This window comes from Pyrus communis, chromosome 8, assembly GCF_963583255.1.
Source record: "Pyrus communis chromosome 8, drPyrComm1.1, whole genome shotgun sequence".
NCBI lineage: Eukaryota > Viridiplantae > Streptophyta > Magnoliopsida > Rosales > Rosaceae > Pyrus > Pyrus communis.
The window spans coordinates 25,977,715-25,999,610 of NC_084810.1; the positions used below are offsets into that span (position 1 = coordinate 25,977,715).

General features: G+C 34.1%; 1 protein-coding gene and 1 long non-coding RNA gene across 3 annotated transcripts; one reads left to right on the top strand and one right to left on the bottom strand.

The window, feature by feature from the left end:
- Nucleotides 1–296: 296 nt before the first annotated feature.
- LOC137742016 (beta-glucosidase 12-like) lies at nt 297–9,484 on the top strand. Its single transcript, XM_068481748.1, has 13 exons — nt 297–624; nt 4,199–4,268; nt 5,915–5,973; nt 6,088–6,163; nt 6,293–6,370; nt 6,492–6,579; nt 6,682–6,937; nt 7,113–7,228; nt 7,341–7,558; nt 7,643–7,674; nt 8,141–8,243; nt 8,880–8,988; nt 9,074–9,484. Exons 1-13 carry the CDS (start codon nt 388–390, stop codon nt 9,312–9,314), a joined length of 1,683 nt encoding a protein of 560 aa, XP_068337849.1. The 5' UTR covers nt 297–387; the 3' UTR covers nt 9,315–9,484.
- Nucleotides 642–3,619, bottom strand: LOC137742017 (uncharacterized). Of its 2 annotated transcripts, XR_011069358.1 has the most exons (4): nt 3,355–3,619; nt 3,115–3,187; nt 2,388–2,568; nt 642–1,026 (listed from the first exon to the last, which is right to left on the bottom strand). It is a non-coding gene; the product is annotated as an uncharacterized lncRNA (long non-coding RNA). The 2 variants fall into 2 exon arrangements; XR_011069357.1 differs by lacking the exon at nt 642–1,026 and having other exon boundaries at nt 1,893–2,568.
- Nucleotides 9,485–21,896: the final 12,412 nt, after the last annotated feature.

A 21,896-nucleotide genomic window follows, 5' to 3' on the forward strand; every position in this document is an offset into this window, starting at 1 on the left:
TAGAAAAATATTTTATTTTATATTTGAATTTTTATTGTGATATTGCATATTTTTGTCTTATTGGCATTTATTGTTATGTATAGACAAATTTCTTACGTCAAGACTTTGTGATAAATAAAAAATCTTTTATGGTAATTTAGTCTGACATAGGCTGAGAATTCAATGCCTAATAACCTTTTTTTTATGCTCATCCTTTATTCCAATCCTTTTTTCAATACACTTTTTTTTTTCTTCATATTTTATAGGTTTATTTATAAACCCATAAACCTGATTTAAAGGATTTTGTTGTGATTTGACTATGTTTTTTGTTTTTCTTCATATTTTATAGGTTTATTTATAAATCCAGTTTTTCAAGTGTAGCACGAACGTCCCCTCTATATAAACCCCATGCAATATGCAGGGAACCGGCAGACCTACTCTACATCACCAAATACCTTCCAGTTACTTATGGCTATGAAATTGGGCTCTTTGTTCTTATTTGTTGTGCTACTCACTGACTTTGCACTGCCAAATAGCAAAGCAGCTAACACAGATCCACCCATTATCTGTGACTCTCTTAACAGAAGCAGCTTTGATTCTCTTGTACCAGGGTTCATATTTGGCACATCTTCAGCTGCTTATCAGGTTATTAGTTCCTTCTACGGCTTAACTACTTACCCTCTAATTTGTTTTAATTTCTGTCTCATGTAATTATACTTAGGTTTACTTTAGTTTTAACTAAAAAAATTGCCCGCGCTTTGCTGCGGGTTTTGAAACCTTTGTCCACAACATGCATGAATAATTTACACAGAAAGATGCACTACAAAGACGGTGCGAACGGAGTCACAATACAGATATCAATTACAGGTTCCATTGGATGAGGGTGTGTGAGCATATAGTTCACCTGCAAGGTTACATCAGACCATCCTTCAATCTCACTGACAACAAACCTACCTTCTCCTTTCTCTCTCTGTTTGAATTCCTTTCAAATGATAGATAAATACAACCACCATGAAATCACATTTTCGCTTCTCCCAAGCACTAAAGCTGAAAAACAAAGTAGACTTCCAAAATCAAAATAATTGATAAGGAAAGAAAGTATGATCAATGATCTTCGCCTCAACGTGCTCGAAACCCAAAAGAACAAAAACAGAAATGAAAGCAAAGGGAAAAACTTCAATCATAAATAGACTTAAAGCACTCAATCCAGTGAATTCATTAATCTTCTATCCTTTTTTCCCTCGATTTTCTCGGAAACCAAACGGAAACCAAACAGAAAATGAGAAATGAGTTAAACGCTATTCAAAGGGAGAAAAGTGCGAATTCCCTCTCACTCAATTTCTAATATCAAACAAACAAAATTAATCCAAACCCAAAACAACATTAAACGTAAATAGTCAAACTTTACGGATTTGGATCCTCTCATGAGCTAATAGAGAGGATCCTCCTGACCAATTATCATGGGCTGTTGGATTTTTATCCAACGGCTACAATCATTATAACTTTAAAGAGACCCCCTGTTTGTAGCCGTTGGATAAAAATCCAACGGCCCACGATGATTGGTCATGAGGATCCTCTCCATTAGCTCAGAAGATGATCCAAATCCAAACTTTACTGCCTTTTAGCTCTCTGAATTTACTCTCAAACCAAACACATAAACTAAACCCAGTAAAAAAACTTTAACAAAAAGCTCCTGGTACTGTTTACTTTAACGAAAAATCACATTTTTACACTAAAAAGTAAATCTTGATACTATTCACTTTACCCTTTATTTTGTCCTTATAGTTAAAACTCAAAATTTTCAAGCCATTTTAATTAGTTTTTGTTTTTTTAACCACTTGTCAATTCAACATAAATAAAATTAAAAAAAAAAAAAAAAAGAACAGAAACAGTCCTAATTTCTCCACGACACTCTGCTTTTTTTGGTCTAGTAATGCTACATACATGAAAACTTAAAGCTCAAAAGTATACATCCAAGAAAATTAAATGCTTGTTCAAGGGATACAACTATTAACAAAGAATTTGGGAAATTTCAATTTTTTGAATGAAGCATCTCTTCTGAATGACAAACTCAGGACCCTTGGAAATAAACAATAATATTACTATAGGCAAAGAAAAAAGAAGAAAAATGTAAGCCAGTATTATGGTGGTCCGTGGAAATGACAAATTGCACTGCGATAAATCTCCGAATTGCTCATTGTTCACCATCCCCAACTCAAACTCAAATAGAGAGAGGCACCACAGGGGTTAGAAATTTAAAATTAGCGTTCAACTAAACTTCTAGAATCCCTAAAAAAAGATTCTATTTTGCTACAGATACCCGAAACAGTGTACAATGCAATTCAAAACCCAATCAAATTAAAATCCCTAATATCAAATTTAAGAATCTCAATTAAACAAAAACTGACCTGATTAATTGGATGTCCCAGCGAGTACTATTCAAAAGTTTTATTACAAAAAAGAGGTAGCTGAGAAACCTCATATCTGAGAACTGAGCTGAGAAGTTGTTTTACACTGCGGAAGTGAACCGAGAAATAACTTCTTCATTTCGAAGCCAATAAATTAGAGTCTGCAGCTGTAGGATTCTCTCTGTCCCAATCAACAAGTTCTTCATTTCAAACTTCCCATCAAATATTTGATAGCAATACAACCAATAACAATAAAAAAATTTAAACCAATCCAAAAACTAAAACCCTTTTAATTTTCCATGTGTATTCAATGATATGGAATAATTATTTGGAGATAGAATCACACATAGAGCTAGCAGAGGAAGCAAAGAAGATATGCAAAAGCAAATTAAGAGAACCTCATATTACAAAAGCTACATAAGCAAATTAAGAGATCCTCATATTTGGAGACAGACACATATAAAGCTGCAAAAACAAATTATTATTGCCGGCAAAATACTTGAAAATCTAAAGGCTAAGGATTTTCACTCTCTTACTGAAGATAAATAAATAAATTCCCGTTTCTGAGTAATATAACCCAAAGTCATCTTATACAGCAAAGAAGCATAGGACTGAGAAATCAGAGCCTAATTTCCAATATCAAAAGAGTATGAATTATTCAACTTAAACGCTAATTTCGTTAACGAAGATTAAAATAGGCGCGAAATCCATACAATTTATACATTACCATTGATTCAAGTTCTGGTAAGGTGTGCGACGGCGATGAGAAGGCAGAGGTGTGCAACGGAGATCAAATATACCTGCCATCAACCAAAACCAGATGCAAGCAAAACCCATAAGAAAAACTCATCAACTAAAACCCAGCGCAAGGTAAACCATCAACCAAAACCAATAATTTATCAACTGCAGTAATTAGGTCAAACCCACATTGACATTTCACCCAGAAAAGTAGAAAAAGAAAAGTTACCTTGCACTGGGCGGCCTCTTGGGCATTTCATGTTCAAACTCCGGGCACTTCATTGGTTGGTGGAAATACCATTCTAGATGAGAAGGCGGGGTGAACAACGGAGATTGCAAAGCAGGGATTGAAGGGTTCAAACACCCTCTCACCTTCTCTCCCTGTAATCCCGTACCCAAACCCCACTCTGTCCAACTGGAACCCCTGCCGTCGACCCTCTCTCTACCTGCAACCCATCAACCCCTCTGCGAACCACGCTTCTGATGATCAGAGATTTTTCAAAAGTGATCGGTACACACAGTTGGTACATCACGTTTTATTGTATAAATAGTAGAATAACTTAAAAAATAAAAATTTTCATCATTTTTATTAAAATATGTGGTGTGTGTTCCCATCACAATTAAAAATTTCTTTCGGACGGCAACCACACTCTAAACGCAAAATGACAAAAGTGCCTCCAGATCCTGTCCGTTGGATCTGGATTGAAGCGGGCAAAAGAGTCATTTCGACTCCTTCTGTGTAACCCAGCCCAACACATTGGACAATCCACTTCTGAAGCCCACACCTGGCCCAAAACCAACAAACCCAAAATAGGCCCAAATCAGGCATAGGGCACCCAAACCTACGGACAATATTACCCTCCTAACTTTTAGTAATTACCCCAGCCCAACACAGATTTGGTGGCAGCAATGTGTAAATAAAGCAAAATCAAGGGGCAAAAATTTGACTGTAATCCTTCCTCAATTTTAGAATAGATAATGTCAGATCAATTAGCACCCATGCAATAATATAGACATCTTACCATGCAATAATATAGACATCTTACCTATATATGTATGTATATACATTTCAGGTAGAAGGTGCTTGGAATGAAAGTGGTAGAGGACCGAGCGTGTGGGATAACTTCACCCACCAATATCCAGGTTGTCTAATCAAATAAACAGTTAGTTAAATTATTGAAATTAAGCTAATGGCTCACATTCTCTATCATATCCCAGTCTGTATAGTAAGATATTGTCTGCTTTGAGCCAAGCTTTCACAGTCTTTTTCTTGGGTTTCCACCCAAAACGCGCCCTACTGTAGGAAGGTGCGCATGTACATATAAGGCACATCACCTCCTCTCCCCCGGACGATGTGGGATCTCACAATCCACCCCCCTTTAGGGGCCGACGCCCTCGTCGGCACACTTCTGGCAGGGGAGTGGCTCTGATACCAAATTGTCACATCCTAATCCACATAATAAGATATTGTCTGTTTTGGGCCACGCCCTCAAGGTTTTGTTCTTGGGTTTCCACTCAAAATGCGTCCTACTATAGGAAGGTGGGCATATATAAAGCACATCACCTCCTCTCCTCTGGGCGATGTGGGATCTCACATTCTTTATTTTGTCTTTTTCTTTCTATAAAAAATTAATATAAAATGTTGACGTGGCTTAATCATGACCATTCAAATAGAAAGGGAGGGAAGGGGAGAGAAAAAAGAAAGGGAAGAGAATTCTATTCAATTTGTTTTTTTTTTAATTAAATTTTTCTGTCTCTGTATCTCTGCAGGTGTCATTCTTTCCCCTGATATTTGTTTATTTCCAAATCCTTTCATGGCCTTTTCTCATGGGAGCACGGTCATTAGATTCACGTCTTTTAATTCTAAACAAGCCAATAACTCATGAAGTTAGCCATCCCTTATACGGTAGATTTTTTTTCTTTTCCAAATGTGGAATATATACAAATTCGAATCCCTCTCCATCGCAGTTCACAGAGAAAATGTTTGCTATTCATGCCAACGGAATCCTCCATTCTATAATACGACCTTTTGGTATACATTGCACCGGTATTTCACTTAGATAATATTATAGACGAGGCATATTGGGAAATGAATAATGCTACACTTACTATTCATATCACATATGTACTATCTCTCTAATATAGATGGAGTCCGTCAACACATGTGAGTCTCATCTCTATTAGATAAAACCTATATAAGTAATACTCTACAAAGGAATAACCTTTGTAAAGTCATTAAAATTTTGGTCCCAACTTGGGACTAGTTATGTGTAGGAATCAACTCTACATTGTAATAATATGTTTTAATTTTTCTTATTCCCATCTTAAGGAAACATGCCTCCATGTAGTAGTAATTGTCAATGAGTATGTCATGTCACAAATAAAAGTTTAAGATGAACTAAAATATTTCTCTATAGTTGCTTGGGACAATGCTCTAGTTTTTAGAGTTGATGTCACGTTTTTTAACTTGCAGGTATGTAATACTTCGTCAACATTGACAACTTCTTGGTTGAGGGCAAAATGCTTCTAACTTCCCAAACATGTTTACGGTTTCTTGAGAAGTTGGAAACATTTTGGAATGTAACATTCATTAAGTACTTTTTAATATTTATTAAGGATAAATAGGTTAATATAATAATATTTTAACTACACCTCTATTAAGTAATAACCTTCCTAAAGTTATAAAATTGATTCGGTCTCAACTTTATAACTTTATAAAGGTTTTACTGTATATAGTTTGCATGATATGGTTTTTGCGATATGTATTCTCTATATATGGACAATTGCAGAAAAAATCAGTGATCACAGCAATGGAGATGTTGCTATTGATCAGTATCACCTTTATCAGGTTACAAAATCATATACTGACTAATTTTTTTAACCTTACAACAACAGAAGACATTGAAGGCGATAGCTTTTAGGTCCTTTCTTATAATTATTTATATCTTTTGTGTCATTATAGGATGATGTGAAAATTATGAAGAACATGTCGATGGATGCTTATAGGTTCTCAATCTCATGGTCAAGATTGTTACCAAGTAACGTTGATGATCCGGATACATATATTGGATTGGGACAAATCATCACTTTATTGTTTAACATATTTTTCTCAGTTTAATTTCTCTTTATAGATAAGTATTCACTTTAAATTTTTTTCCAATTACTAGGTGGAACGCTAAGTGGGGGCATTAACAAGGAAGGCATCGAGTACTACAACAATCTCACTAATGAACTCCTAAGCAAGGGTTGATACAGCTGCTTATTTTATCTCATATATCATCCCATTACTGTAATATACGATAAGATCTACATGCAAGCACTTATATCAAACTTTTAAGTTGCTTCTACTGATTATACTACATATAGGTATAAAGCCATTTGTGACGCTCTTTCATTGGGACGTTCCCCAAGCTTTAGTAGACGAATATGGTGGGTTTTTAAGTGCTCGAATTGTGTAAGTGAATAAATTTACCTTTGCACATTGTTGATCCTGTAAGTAAAGAAATACGATTATGTATTGATTGATAACAAACATGTTTGGAAATGCGTACTACAGCAATGATTTTCAAGACTTTGCAGACCTTTGTTTTGACCAGTTTGGAGATCGAGTAAAACATTGGATCACGTTGAATGAACCACGTACCGTGAGTAATCATGGTTATGCAATCGGAATCCATGCACCGGGACGATGCTCTGCTTGGTATAACCCAAACTGCACCGGTGGAGATTCAAGTACTGAACCATACATTGTGACACATAACCAACTCCTTGCTCATGCGACCGCTGTAAAGTTGTACAAGGATAAATACCAGGTTTAGTTAACTAATTTCTTTTTCAAAATCTTTGGGGTTCTAGTTGAGAATTTTATATCAGTCACTAGTTTTAATTATAATTAACATTGCAGGGAATAGTTTGTCTAATGAGATAAACAAAGATTATTCTTTTGTCTTGCTGTAAATAAACGAATTCTTGAGTTTTCTTATGCAGGCATGTCAAAATGGAACAATAGGAATAACAGTGGTGTCATACTGGTTTGAGCCAGCTTCAGAGACACAGTGGGATAGAGATGCTGCACTTCGAGCTTTAGACTTTATGTTTGGATGGCAAGTATATCTGTAATCAATTGATCAACAAAATTTAATGCTTTTAGCTAAATTGAAATATTGACTAGCTAGCTAGTATTATCTTGAACTTGGAATTTTCATATTTCTTCAGGTTCATGGACCCACTAACACATGGTGACTATCCTCAAACCATGCGAGCTATTGTTGGAGAGCGATTACCAAGTTTTACGGAAGAACAATCCGAGTTACTAAGTGGCTCATATGATTTTATTGGACTAAATTACTACTCTGCTAGATATGCAAGCGATGCATCTTACAATTGTTCTGATAATCCAAGCTATGTAACAGATCCTCGCGTTAATGTTACAAGTAAGTACGAATTACAAACTTATTTGGAGCCATTAATGATGTATGTAGAATAAATATTAATTGTATTCATACATATTGTGGCAGCTGAGCTTGATGGAGTCCCCATCGGTCCACAGGTACATATCAAATTATTAGTCGGAGCTATTAATATATGGATGTGTAATATAATGTGATCCAAGACTTTATTGGGTGTTACCACTTAGTGATATGGTCTAATAATATTCTTCTTCACTTGTAAGTGATAGGTTTTAGGTTCGGTTCTCGCCAAAGACGAATTAGAATTACATTATTGCTAGCTTATTATAAGGCTAAGCCCATCCCATCTCTTTAGTGTGGATAATACCGTTTGTTTAAAATAAAATAAAAAGAATTTTTTTAGGTGTTCCAGAGTATTTGATATTTCAAGTGTTTTAACCATTAATCTTTATATAAAAATTAAGATCTAAGGATCAAAACGCACGGAGTACAGAGTACTCCAGAGCATTCCAGAGCACCTAAGATTTTTTTTTTTTTTATTATTGTTATCCACATACAAACCTAACCCCTCAATTAACATTTCAATCATCTTTTAATGAGGTGCAGGCTGCTTCTGACTGGTTATATGTTTATCCAAAAGGAATTCAAGATTTTTTAATCTACACGAAAGAAAAGTATAATGACCCATTGATTTACATTACAGAGAATGGTAATTAATACTTTGAAACCTAAATTATTTGCATCATTAATATTTCATATTTTATAGGGTGAAGTGCAAATTTAGTTCCTGGATTATCACTTGAGTGAAAATTAGGTCCCTCAACTATTTTTTTTTTCTAGATAATCAGTCCTTAAATTATAAAAATCTATCAATTTTCCATCAATTTAAGTCACGTTACTTGCATGTGATACACATTGGAGGGTAGATTAGTAATTTTTTAAAAGAAATAGTGTATGAAGTTAACTTTGGAAAGTAAATTAGGTGTTAGATTCACAACCAATATGAATATTAAGGGCTTATAGGCGAGAAAATGATGGTATTACACTCTAAAGTGTGTCAAGTGATTTAAATTAACGAAAAATTAGATAAAATAGCTTTGAATATAATATTAGGGATGAAATTAGCAATTTTTGATGAATTTGGAGACTTATTTTGCCAAAAAAATAATTCAATGACCTAATTTTCACTGAGATGATAGTTTAAATACTAAATCAGCACTTCTCCCTTTTTATATATAATGTAATGGTTTAAAATACAATAAGTGTTGTAAAGTCTAAATTTAAAAATAATTTTATATCGCTTAATAAAAAAACTAAATACATATGATAATGCATTACATTGTAGGGGTTGATGAGTTCAATGATCCTACATTACCACTACCCGAAGCCCTTAATGATACCAATAGAATTGACTATTACAATCGCCACCTATGTTACGTTCAAGCAGCAATCAAGTAAGTTTTTGTTGAAAAACTGAGTATGGTTATTTAAACTTGATTTTTGCATCAATGCATTTTATATGTTTCTGCGTGTGTGCAGAAATGGTACTAATGTGAAGGGATACTTTGCATGGTTAGTGCTAGATAATTTTGAATGGGGCGATGGATACACTGTTCGATTTGGTATCATTTATGTAGATTACGAAAGTCTACAAAGATCCTCAAAATCCTCAACGTACTGGTTCCAAAGTTTCCTCAAGAAGTCCTCAAACAATACGGAAGAAATCAAATCATTTGTGGATGGTAGTGTTGGGAACACCGAATTTGTGTATCAAAGTTGATCTCATGATGGCGCAGGACATAAGGCAACTAGAATAATTAGTACGTATAATTCAAGTATAAATACTTGAAGAATAACTCTGTATTCATCTAAGAATGCCTTGAATTTGTGTGGAAAAGAGCATTCTTAATGAGAGAGCCTTACATATATTTCTAAATAAAATTTGAGAATTGATCGAGAAACCAAAAGTTCTGCCGCCCTTAAGTGTACATGAATGCTAGATAAATGTGACAGATGAATCCTATATAAATGTATACATGAAGTAGAAGATACAACAATGCATGTACCATGCCAGTATTATATAATGATATTCTTCTTTTACTTATAGGTCATAAATCTTAAGTTTGAATATCGTGAATGATGAGTTTGAAACCAGTTTATTTTTCTCATCTCTTAGTATAAATATATCATGCGATAATTTCTCTCTTTATGGACTGGATATGTGAGCACAATTTTCCATCTTTAAGCGTTGTCTCCTCAATCTTGAGAGTAATTACGTTTATTTGTTAACTTTGAATCTCGTTCTGTTTAACAAAATGCATTTTGTATATGATATGGCTCTGAGCTTCAACCATTAGAGGAAAATAGTGAAGTTATTAGCTGAGTTGTTTTTCATGAGTAATTAGGGATCGAATTCTGAACAAATAATTGGTTAGTCAAGGTATTTTCCTTTCTCTCAGTTGTGTATCACTGATTTATTGCAACCACATGGGATCGGTAAGTGGTCCTCGGTTTAATCAGCTTAGCAAGAAAGGAAATGTATCAGATTTCCTCCTTGCATCCTGGGTTTAATCAGCTTAGAAAACGAAAATGTATCAGATTTCCTCCTTGCATCAGGTGGTGCTTCCATGGAGGACTGCTGTTAGAACTATAGGAACATATATAACTAGCATTCAGTTTGCATAAGCACAATTCATCTATTTAAAAAGGTAATTTTGCTTTGATTTTTTGAAGAGCACTTTTATTTTTATTTTGACTAAGTACCTAAAGTTTCCCAACCTTTCAGTGTCATTTTAAATTGATCTCAACATTTTTAAACATTTCAAATAAGTACCAAACCTATTGAAAATGCCACATCCATTAAGGTCTATTTTATTTTTCCGTTAAATGTACATGTGACAACAATGGATCTCACTTTTTAGCTTACTTGGACACTAATATAATAATTAAATAACCTCATAAAAGACATGAAGATGAAAAAATAAAAAATAAATAAATAAATTCACAAATAAAATGGAAAAAAAAGAAAAAGAAAATTGGAAATATCAAAGCTCAACCTATGGCCACCGAAACCTCATCACAACTTTTATATTTAGAAATCACCAACTGGGTATATCATGGTCAACAGTAATATTAGTTGTCTCAAAATATAAATTTTCAATTGAGATTATATAATATGACACCCAATGATTAAATGGGCATTGAATTAGATCGAAAATGAACCCAAATTGAAATTATATTATGAGGGAAATCTCCTAACAAAGAAGATGGTTAATAATTCAGATAGGGTACCGATGAGCTTGTTTCTACTCATTTAATTTCCTCACTTTATGATTCTCGGTTCGTAAAGCTTCCAGTTCTTCTTTGTGGGCGGTGAAGATGATGGTTGTTGCATCATGGGAGTCCATACCATTATAGCAACCTCCATGATCTTTTTCTCGATGTTGGTGGCTTGAGTTGTAGTGTGAAGTTGGTGGTTGTGCGTTGGATTTGGAGGTGATGGCCTGATGGGGGTGGCGGTGACTGTTAGTTGGTGGAGGCTATGCTTCAATGACCTTCTATTGATTTTGCAGACAAAGTAACGCCTAGTTAATCTAACAGAAATTTAACTAGGGCTTAATTGATGTGACATTACCAAAAGGTTAGGTACTTTTTAGAATGTTAAAAAAGATTAAAACTAATTTGGAATGACATTAAAAAGTTAGGAGATTTAAGGTACCTAATCCTTTTTATTTTCCACAACATTTTTTTCTATCTTTAATTTGTTTGGGCTGTAGATAAAGGACCGCATTGATCTAAATTGTTGATGGTTTCCTTTGGGCCTCCTCCATATAGAAGTCTCCCAGTCCCAGGTCAGTTCTTTATTTCTCTCTCTCTCTTTTTTTTTTTTTTTTCCAAATTTGCGTGCTATTAATTTTAGAGTTTTTGGTGAAGTTTGATTCATGGCAAAGACTTAAATTTTTAGAAGGCTTTGGACTCAACTGTTGTACTTTTGGCTACCATACTTTATGGTTGTATACTATTAGTTTACTCAATTTAGATGTCATTCAAATTAAAGTATTGTATGGGTTCTTTGGCTTCTCTCTATTTCGATCATTGAACCTGTTTGGATGAGAAATTATGAATCTACCAGTCCCTTTTGTTTTCCTTTTGATTTTCAAGTAGGATTGCTCGTAAAAATATAGTATGTTTTACATTAATCGATTAACATCTAAAGGCTTTGGGGAATTTTATTTGCACAAATATAACTTCTTTCTACACCCAATTTACTCTCTAAACTCATATTATTTTTAATTAAACTATTGATATCTCTTTAAACCCAAATTTACTAGCTAAATTACCCTCCCAACTCAATTCAATATGTAAATTTATCTTTACACTCATTCAAAACAATTAAAAACCATGTAAAATTCATTACATTTTAAACTTACCAGGTTGACAATATGTAATTGCCGCCAAAGATTCATTTGCCCAATAGATTAAAGACTACCTTTGAGTTCCTATTTCTTCTGATTTCTTGGTTCACAGCACACAACAATGGTGAACTCGTTTCCCCTAGTTGACAACGTTGTTGCTACTAGTCCAATACTCTTGTATATACATATACCTATTTTAAAAATATATTCAGTAGCAGCACAAGCCAACTTGAGCACATACCAGGTTGCTCTTCTTGCTCTTAAATTGGGTGTGGGTTTATTAATAAATTTTAGTTTTATTGTTAATTTTATTTTGTACTTAGTGATAATTATGTTATAGGGTAAGAAAGACAATTCAAGTTTAAAGTTTAAATTGGGTATAAAAAGAAGTTATATGGGTTCAAATAAATTTTGCCAAATGCTATTATATTTTTTGATGATTTGGTAGAGTATGCTTTTAAGGCTTTCATGGCTGCGGGGATCATCCACAATCAGTGTTTAGGGAAAGGATTCAGTATGTGTTGTAACTCATGTAATTGTATGGATGGAATATATGGGAAGTGTTTGTGGATTTTTCCACCGTTAAGATTGTTATATGGCATAATGTAATCATGCAATTGGCTACTATCAAATTTACTTGCCTTACTAGTTTGGGTCACTTCACCATAAGAAAAGTTTTAGACCAAAGTTATAATAGGCAAAAGTATATATGCTATTGTCTAGTGCAAGTGATTTGATTTTAATTTATTATGTATACTAATATTTGTTGGATGATCATCTTAAGTTCCTTCAAAAGATAAGAGATCTTGTTAATCTCATTTTAATCAAGATATATTATTACGATGTCTAGACATTATTAAAGTTTTGGTTGATTTGTTTGATGTATAATGAACCAGTTAGAATCAAATTAAATGTAAAAAATGTTGTGATTATTATTCTAATTTTGGTCGTTGTTGAAACTGGTAATTTTGGGTTTATGTGAGATGAGTTAATCCTATGATTGAGACTATCTTTAATTTGATACATAAACTGGTTGCATAATGGTGTTAAGTTTATATGATTAAATTGAGATTATGCATTATCTGTTTTGGTGAGAAATCGAGAACCAATTGGTTCATAGCTCTGATTTCTTTATCGGCAGCATGATACTTCAACTTATGCTCAAGTGGGAGAATCATATGTTCAAATGTGAGCATAAATCTAAGGGTATTTAGACCGACTATTAATTTTGGTATCATGATTCATTTGGATGCTTGGAAACCAGGTGGTGGTTTTATTGAAGCAATTTGTTGAATTATGGATAAGTTGTTCATAGTGTTAAAATGACTATTGGTTAACAAACTTGCTATTAACTAACACTTAATATTGTGAAGTTATAATTCCTTTTGATGCTTATGAATCAAGTTGTAGTTTGATTAACCAATTGGTTGAATCATTACTTTATTACTCATTGTGTTAAAGTAATGTGAAAGTTTATAAAATTTGCCGTTGACTGAAGTTTAACATTATAGTTGTTAAGTTTGACCAGATAAGTTGAAGCAAATTATATTGAGTTTGCTTTATTGGTTTGATCACAACATTGATTATGCAAATTGGATATAGCAATCTTGGAATCCGTTTTGTATTATGTTTGTAACAGTGGTTCTTTGATTCTATATTTTGAAATGTATTGGCAGAATGTTTGTGATGATAAACTCTTTCAATGTAAAGACTTAGGCCATCTCCAATGGATCAGACCATAGGGCTATGGGTTGTGTTATAGCCTGAAATGAGAAAAAAAAAAATCTTCAATGGAGGTCTGGACCAAAAGAAAAAGGGACCCCCGAAGCCAAACTCAAGCCCTTTGGCCATTGGGCTGGGCAAGTCTAGCCAGCCAGCTCGTTTGAGGGGCCCAAGCTGTTAGCAGCCAACTTGCTAGCTGACGTCATATTTTGAAGAAAAAAAATTATGACGAAATTAAAAAATATATATAAATACCTAAGTCATTTCTCACATCATTTCACCCTTCCATACTATCTTACATCATTTTGTTTTAATTCTTCATACTCTTTAAACTCCTAATTTGTTGTAATCCTTAATATCTAAATTGTTGTAGTTTTAATATTAATTAAGTTGATGTAGTTTTAATATTTAAGATGTATTTCAATTGAATTGTGATCTTTGAATTAATGTCTAAGTTGTTGGGATTATATAAAAATAAGAAATCCGGAGGCTTATTTATTTAGCGACAAGTGGCACTCAAAATATGTTTAGATAACCTTATTTTAATATGGTAGCTTAATTCAATTAACTAATAAAGTTAAAGAACAAACTTAAAAATAATAAAGGGGCTAAAAAATAGCCCATTCGGTTGGAAAGGATATATAAATGTGGTTTGACACTGTTCATTTAAAAATAATTTCTTGTAGGGTTATAACTCTGAACAAGGCTAAACATAGCCCCTTCGATTAGAGATGGCCTTAGTGTTCACTTATGTTATAATTTGAAAGTTGTGCTAGAAACTTGATTCACATTCAAGTGGGAATTTAAGAATATGAGTATGAAAGTGGTTTATAGCTGGTTGATTCAAATTGGTGTAGAAAAGTCTTATGAAAAGAGGATTAGTTTTTACTAATTTACATGAAATTGGACTTAGTATGTAAACTGATTTTTACTGCTTATAATTTGGTTAGGAGACTATTTTGGTATTCTGTGTGAATTCTAATAGGAGAATCGTATGGATTGTTTGTCTAATAAATAGTGGTCATTGCTCTCATGGAAAAACTAGCTCATTATTGGACTTAGATGTGCCTATTGTAAGTCGAGCATATTTTTTCTATAAGAGAACTAAGCTTACCTATTAAAGTCGAGCATATTATTTATGTAAAAGAGAAGAAGCCTACTATTAAAGTGATTATGACTTCATTTTCTTCGTTGCTTTTAAAGGTCAAATTATTCCTCAATAATATCTAACAATCTTTTAGGACTTGAATTGGCTGAGCATGGGTTAAACTTATATAACAACCTTATCCGAAGTCTATGGAGGAAGATCTATACTCAAAGCTTTGATAACTCATAATGTCCGACTTCAACTTGAATAGCTCAAATTAGGCCTTAAATTCACACCCTTAACATACAACTTGAGACTCAGCGTTGAGTGTAATATAGTCGTATCAAACAAGAAAAAATATATTTAATATACCATTCATCAACTGGTGTTGGATAACTATTGTTGTTTGGTTTTCTCCTTGGTTCTCTTGGATTAAATTTAATACAGATGGTTTGTCTAAAGGAAATCCTGGTCCTGCTCCTTGTGGAGGAGTTTTCCGAGATTCCCATGGTCACTTTTTTAGTGGTTTCTGCCAAGAGATTGGTCATCACAACTCTTTTTATGTAGAATTATCAGCAGTTATAATTGGTGCAGAGTTCACATTTTAGTGGGGTTGGCATTGTCTTTGACTGGAAAGTGACTCTTCTAGTGTTATTTCTACTCTCCAATCAACTAATTTTGATCCTCCTTGGCATCTTTGTACGCAATGGTCTATTTGTTTAGACCGCATCTGGAAGATGACTTTCTATTCCTCTCACATATATCGTGAAGGAAATGTGGTTGCGAACAATTTTACGAACAATTCATGCTGCTTTGTTTTCAGACTATATTGGATTTCATGGCTTCCACTTCTCAAATTAATGTGCATTTCAACATATAGGTTTGTCTTACTTTCTTGATTTTTTTTCCCCTTAACCTTGTGATGTTATTATGTTTTGTAGGTTTAGACCTTTAGGTTTGGCTTTAGAGGGGTTAGGTTTCATGTCCCCCTATTTTCCCTGTATCTTTGTTGATTTTGTTTCTAGAGGGGTAAGGTTTATGTCCCCCTTTTTTTCATGTATTGTTTTCATCCTTTTTTCTTGCGTTATGGGGTTAGGTTTATATCCCTCCCTGACTAGGTGTATTCTTTTTTTTGATATCAATAAAATTCTCCTCATACCGTCGAAAAAAAAAATTCTTTTTTTGGCGTGATTTTTAAGATAAACTATGAAGTTTTAATTTTCTCATATTGCACTGTAGAATTTTGAAATTGTAATATTTTTTTTTTTTAACAAACGATATTATCTATACTAAGGGAGTGAGATTAGCCTCACAATGAGCTAGCAATAATATGACTCAAATTCGCATTTCGCGAGAATCGAACCTAAGACCTCTTACTTAAAAGTAAAGAGGAATACCACTACACCGTAGTACTATGTGACTTAAAATTGTAATATTAAGTTATGCTTTTGATTGGCTAACTGTTCAATCCCTCATTAAATTGATGACAGGGTGAGGGTAGGACCTTTATATGGGCTGATGGAAGATATTAATTGAAAAAAAAAAAAACTTTTATTTTGAATAATATTAATGTGGGACCCAGCTAAAATGTTGATGAGAAAATTTTCAATGTTCCTAGAACATAGGCTAATACATCATGTGTCGTGATATAAGTGAATGGACACTTGAAAAAAAAAAAAAAAAAAAAAAAACTCTTATTATGGCGCATAGTATATCAACTCGTGTTCCGAAAACATTGAAAAATCTCTTATTTGAGGAAGTACTGAAAATATACGTGAATGGAAAGTTTGGCCGTACTAGCATTTTGAGCGAGTCTTGCTAGCATTCCCCTTCTGATTGTTACTCAATTGCAACTTCGTCAGCTCATACTCATTTATTAAGAGCTCACTTGAAAGTGTTTTTAAAATGGTTGAAAATGGTTTTTGTGAAAATGTTTTTGGAATCAATCCTTAGTGAAAAAAAAAATGTAAGTGAATCCTAAAAAAAAAAATAAATAAATAAAAAAAAAAAAAAAACTTGAATGCTTCATGCAAGAAGCATATAATTGCCGCCTCTAGTAGGAAACACTTCAAGTGCTTTTAGAACACAAAAATATCTTCACTATAAGTGTTTTAGTCATTATAAAAGCATTTTCAAACAAGTCTTAAAGCACTCACAAGCAAAACTTTCTCTACTCTAAATTTCCAAGGTCAATACAATAGATAGTCATATCTCTCACCCTCACTCACATAACGAATCACGCGAATCCCGTTCATTGTATCCAATTCCAGTAAGTCATGACAATAAACAAATAGGAGTTAAGAAAACTAACTAGATTGGATTTCGTAAGTGTGTGTATAATAGATCCAACTTCCAATTTTCAACTAGGTATTCTTAATTCACAACAAGGTATTCTTCAGATTTTATATTCTACACAGTGTATATTTCTATATTGGAATCAATGGTTGAAAAAAAGAAGAACAACTGGACACATGCATGAGTCACGATAAATACTACAAAATTGAAAAATTAAAACTCTGCGGTGCGCTAGCTGACTTTGTCTTTAATAGTACGTAATATCTAATAAACACGTTCGAAGATAAATTTCGTTTTCCAACAAAAAGAGAAGATAGATTTCATTAATTAAACTGAGGAAGATCATGGGGAATACTTATAACATTTTCTATTAGTGGGTTGCTCATATCACATAGTAGTACGTAGTACTATCCTGGCTGATATGCTCATATTTTAATTTCTTTTCTCCAAGCTGAGTAAGTTTCTGAATTTTGGGTAAGCTCAAATTTTTATTTTGGGTAGTATTATCCACACAGTCAATTTTACTTCTCACACTCTTCTTAGTTTTCAGCCTCGAATGATTTGAAGAAAGATCAATATGATCTAAAATTAGTAAGGGTGTGTGAGAAGTAAAAACAAGTGTGTGAATAACACTATCTTTTATTTTTCTCAGTGTTTTAAGCTTACAAGCCAGTTGTTTCAAAAAAAAAAAAAAAATGTTATAAGCCACCTAGAACGATTCCTACCCAAAAGAAAAGACCAAGCTAATTTATTATATCTTAAAAATAAATTTATAAGTATTACATGAGGAATGCTATATCTCTTTTCATTTTTACATTCTTTTTTTAATTTCTTCTATACCTTTGTTAAAGTACAATGTTGCTTGATGATCGAAATAGTTAATTTGTAGACTACCCACAAAGATGAACTCTACCCCGAAAAAAAAAAAAAAAAAAAAAAAAAAAAAAAAAAAAACAGAAATCGTTTGACTATTCGATTAATAGTGTCATAATTTCATTAATTGAAGTCATAATTCGTCTATTGTTGGATCACAAGTTTGATGACTAAATAAATTTGGATTTAGTGTAGTGTTTCGTAGAATGACTTTTACAAAGTAACTTAGAAAATAAATAGGTTGCATCATCAAGTAATATCGTAGGATCTGGAAAAAAAAAATGGTAAGGAAGGAGCTAGCATTCCTCCACATGAGATCTGGACAAAATTAGAAGACGACTTATAAAAAAAAATTAGAATATGAGAAAAATAAAGCTCTGAAAGTGTGTAATTCACACTTCGTATATAAATGAAGCCACATGCTAATTAAGTTAACTAATATTTAGCCTTGTGCTGACTGAGTTTAGAATTCCCAAATATTCACTGGGACTTCTTTGCTAAATTTATTGAAAGGGATTGCCGTTTATTTCATGTGTTTTGTATGTTGTTTGCATGTTTTTTGAATATGTTGTACAATGGTCTCACATACAACGTTCCATCCAGCATTGTTACCAACTTAACTAAGTTCGGCATGCTAATTAAATTACTATAACACTTTGTTCATAAATGAAGTCAGGGCTCTTGAAAAAAAAAATAAAAAATGAAGCCAGTGCTCATCAAGTTAACTAATACTTAGCCTTGTGTCCTTTTTAAAGTAAAAAAGATTTGTTAAGAAAAACCATCAAAAACGTACATAGAACAGACATATCAAACGTAACCAAGAAATCAAACACGCCAAAAAAACACTACACAAATTCCTAATTACAAACTCATAATGAATACAATACAATTTCTCAACCACTACTAAAACCCATATTTAACTAATAAAAAAGATAACAACCTTGCAAGTCATAGAACCATCGTAACAATATCACAAGATAAAACAGAAAAAGAGGTAAAAGAGGTTCTCACATGTCCTCAAAATATGAACTTTAGATAAGCATCATTGTATTGGGTGGGCTTTAATTGACCAGTTGCCTCTCGTCTATTACAAGGACAGTGTTTTGCGGCTAGGATTTGCTCCTAAACCCTTGGTTTTCTTGGCTAATTCCGCTAGTTTTTTCGATTTAAATCAGTCGAAGAAGGCTCTAGTCTCTCTTTGTTTCTATGTTGTGTGAGTAACTTTTGAGGGGCATTCTATATAAGGTTGGTCTAGTGCTGTTCTGCGGCTCTCTAGCCATGCATGGAAACTGAGAGTTCGTTTGGCAGGCAATTGGTCTTGACGTACAGGGAGCCAGTGTCAAAGTAGGCTTAATTTAGTGACTAGTTGGCACAAAAACAAATTAAAGAATTAATTAAAGACTGCATTTTTGTTCACCACCATTTAGTGTGGTATATGCTCATTATTTTATTTATCACTGTTAGACGAGTCTAGATTTTGAGATTTGTGCCTATCCACTACACGAATTTCGAAATTCAAACTCATCTAAAAGTGATAAATAAGGTGGTGAGTATAGACCACACTAAATGGTGATTAGCGAAAATACTCCTTGTGCGGTTGTACGTTTGCTCCTCGTGTCATTTTATATGCATTGTGGAGATTCTAAAAGAATATAAAAGATATCATGTGATGTATTCCATATGTATTACATTTAATAAAAACTTCATCTGTGTAATTTTATACTCTGTTGGCGGTCTCAAATCTAGATAAAGGAGGAGAGAAAGGGTGTTAGGTAGTCGACAGCTGACATTCCGTTTTCACGTCAAATCTCTATATAACAAACCCTAAATGAAACCGAGTGCAATAACGTTATAAGATTCATACAGTCAACCCCACTTAATAAGATAAGTCTATGTTGTTGTATAGTACATTGAATCAAAATTTTTGTTATTGTTTGAAATATCTCGGGCCTTAGATTTTAGGTTGAGCACTCAAATTCTAAGATATGTGTTATTCGAGTTTCCACCTCACACAACATCGAAATTCAAGTTGAATAAGTGTTAAGTAGAAAGAGATCACATGTGAAGGTGTGTGGAGAAGGATATTCCCTCGTCTCCAAACTTAATTTGGAGTTTTATGTTCACATTTTAATCAACACGGTGGCCACTTTCGTTTATATAGTTCCGATACAATGGTTAGTGTTAGTATATACACAAAATTTCATAACTTGTAAGCTACATATGCAATTCAAATTAGAGGCGCAGATTCAAGGTAAAATTGTTAGGATATAACAAGAAGAAAATTTCAAAGTGGAATTCTTCAATTGGTTTGGAGGAAGGAAGAATGTGATTTAGACCTTTCTCATACTACCATGGAATGCTTATCCTGAGATATTTAACGTAAGAAAAAAATCATACGCCTTCCAGAACAAAAGGAAGATAAACATGCGATCCAGACAAGTCCCATGTTAAGAAAGGAATCTCAGATTGATTTGTCAACATTATATTTACTTGCCTGTTAGGTTATTAATTAGCCTTATTTGTAGGAGATAGAATAGGAAACAAATCATGTAAGACTTTGTATAAAGCTGTAAGTCTTGTTGATATCAATATATGAAAATTATCCCTACAATTCATGCTTCTTATGATGGTACCAGAGTGAAACGATTTCTGGGCAAATAAAAAGCAAAGAAACAAACACAAACCCTAGCCACCATAGCCATGGGTGACAAATCAGAAAAGTCAACCTCTTCAGGCATGACTTCACATCCAAAGTGGGAAAACCCTAATCACCCACTCTTTCTTCATCACTCGGATCAACCTGGTGCGGTTCTCGTGCCTCAACCTCTCGCGGAAGATAACTATGGTACATGGGTTCAATCCATGACCATGGCCGTGACGGTCAAGAATAAATTAGGGCTTGTTGATGGAACAATCAAACAGCCCCGTGAAGACCAATTTGAAGAATTACAACAATGGAATCGATGCAACAATCTGGTGAAGACATGGTTGCTCGGTTCCATGTCCAAGGAAATTTCTGGGAGCGTCATTCACTGCAATGATGCACGGCATATGTGGCTTGATCTGCACGAAAGATTTTCTCATGTGAATATTGTCCAACTGTTTCACATTGAAAACGAGATTCACGACTGCATACAAGGCACCATGACCGTGAGCTCCTACTTCACCAAACTTAAAAGTCTTTGGGACGAACGCGATGCGTTATGCTCTATCCCCACATGTGGTTGTGACACAAGGAAGAAGATCACCTCCTACATTGAAACACAGAAGACGATGAAGTTCCTCATGGGTTTGAACGAATCTTACTCTACCGTTCGCAGCAACACCCTCCTTCTCGAGCCTTTGCCCACCGTAAACAAGGCTTACTCACTTGTTCTTCGTCATGAAAGGCAAGTCGAAGTTTCAAGTGGAAGGAGCACCGCCCAACCCGAAGCTGCTGTATTCGCTGTCAAGGGTGGAAGCCGAGAACCTAAAAATGAGGATGGTGGTTTACGATGCGACAAGTGCAATAAGACGAATCATAGCACCAAAAACTGCCGAGCACATATTAAATGTACTTTCTGTGGTTGGAAGGGTCACTCGTACGAGTACTGCCGCAAAAGGAAAGCAGCCATAGACAGCGAACCAAGCCATTCTGCCAAAGGCAATCAAGTTGCCGTGACCAACAAGGGGACTTCCACCTTCCCATTCTCTCCAGACGATTGCAAGCAAATCCTCAAGATGTTGCATCAAAACAAATCCTCTTTTGCCAACCATGTTGGTAATTCTTCCAGTCACGAAGACCTCTCAGGTAAGGCTTTCTCATTCATGCGTCATGGCAAGCACAATGTTTGGATCCTGGATAGTGGTGCCTCAGATCACATATTTTGCAGCCCCGAGTCCCTTACATCCTCCAGGCCTGTTCAAAATCACACTGTTGAATTACCCAATGGATCCCTTGCCACGGTCACTCACGTTGGCCGAGTCATTT

What these genes read in the sequence shown, in the direction of transcription:
- LOC137742016 (XM_068481748.1), top strand. Translation starts at nt 388, where the DNA reads ATGCAATATGCAGGGAACCGGCAGACCTACTCTACATCACCAAATACC. An exon ending in TCCTCGCGTTAATGTTACAA is followed by an intron (nt 7,559 to 7,642) that starts GTAAGTACGAAT and finishes ATATTGTGGCAG; the next exon opens with CTGAGCTTGATGGAGTCCCC. An exon ending in GATTTACATTACAGAGAATG is followed by an intron (nt 8,244 to 8,879) that starts GTAATTAATACT and finishes ATTACATTGTAG; the next exon opens with GGGTTGATGAGTTCAATGAT.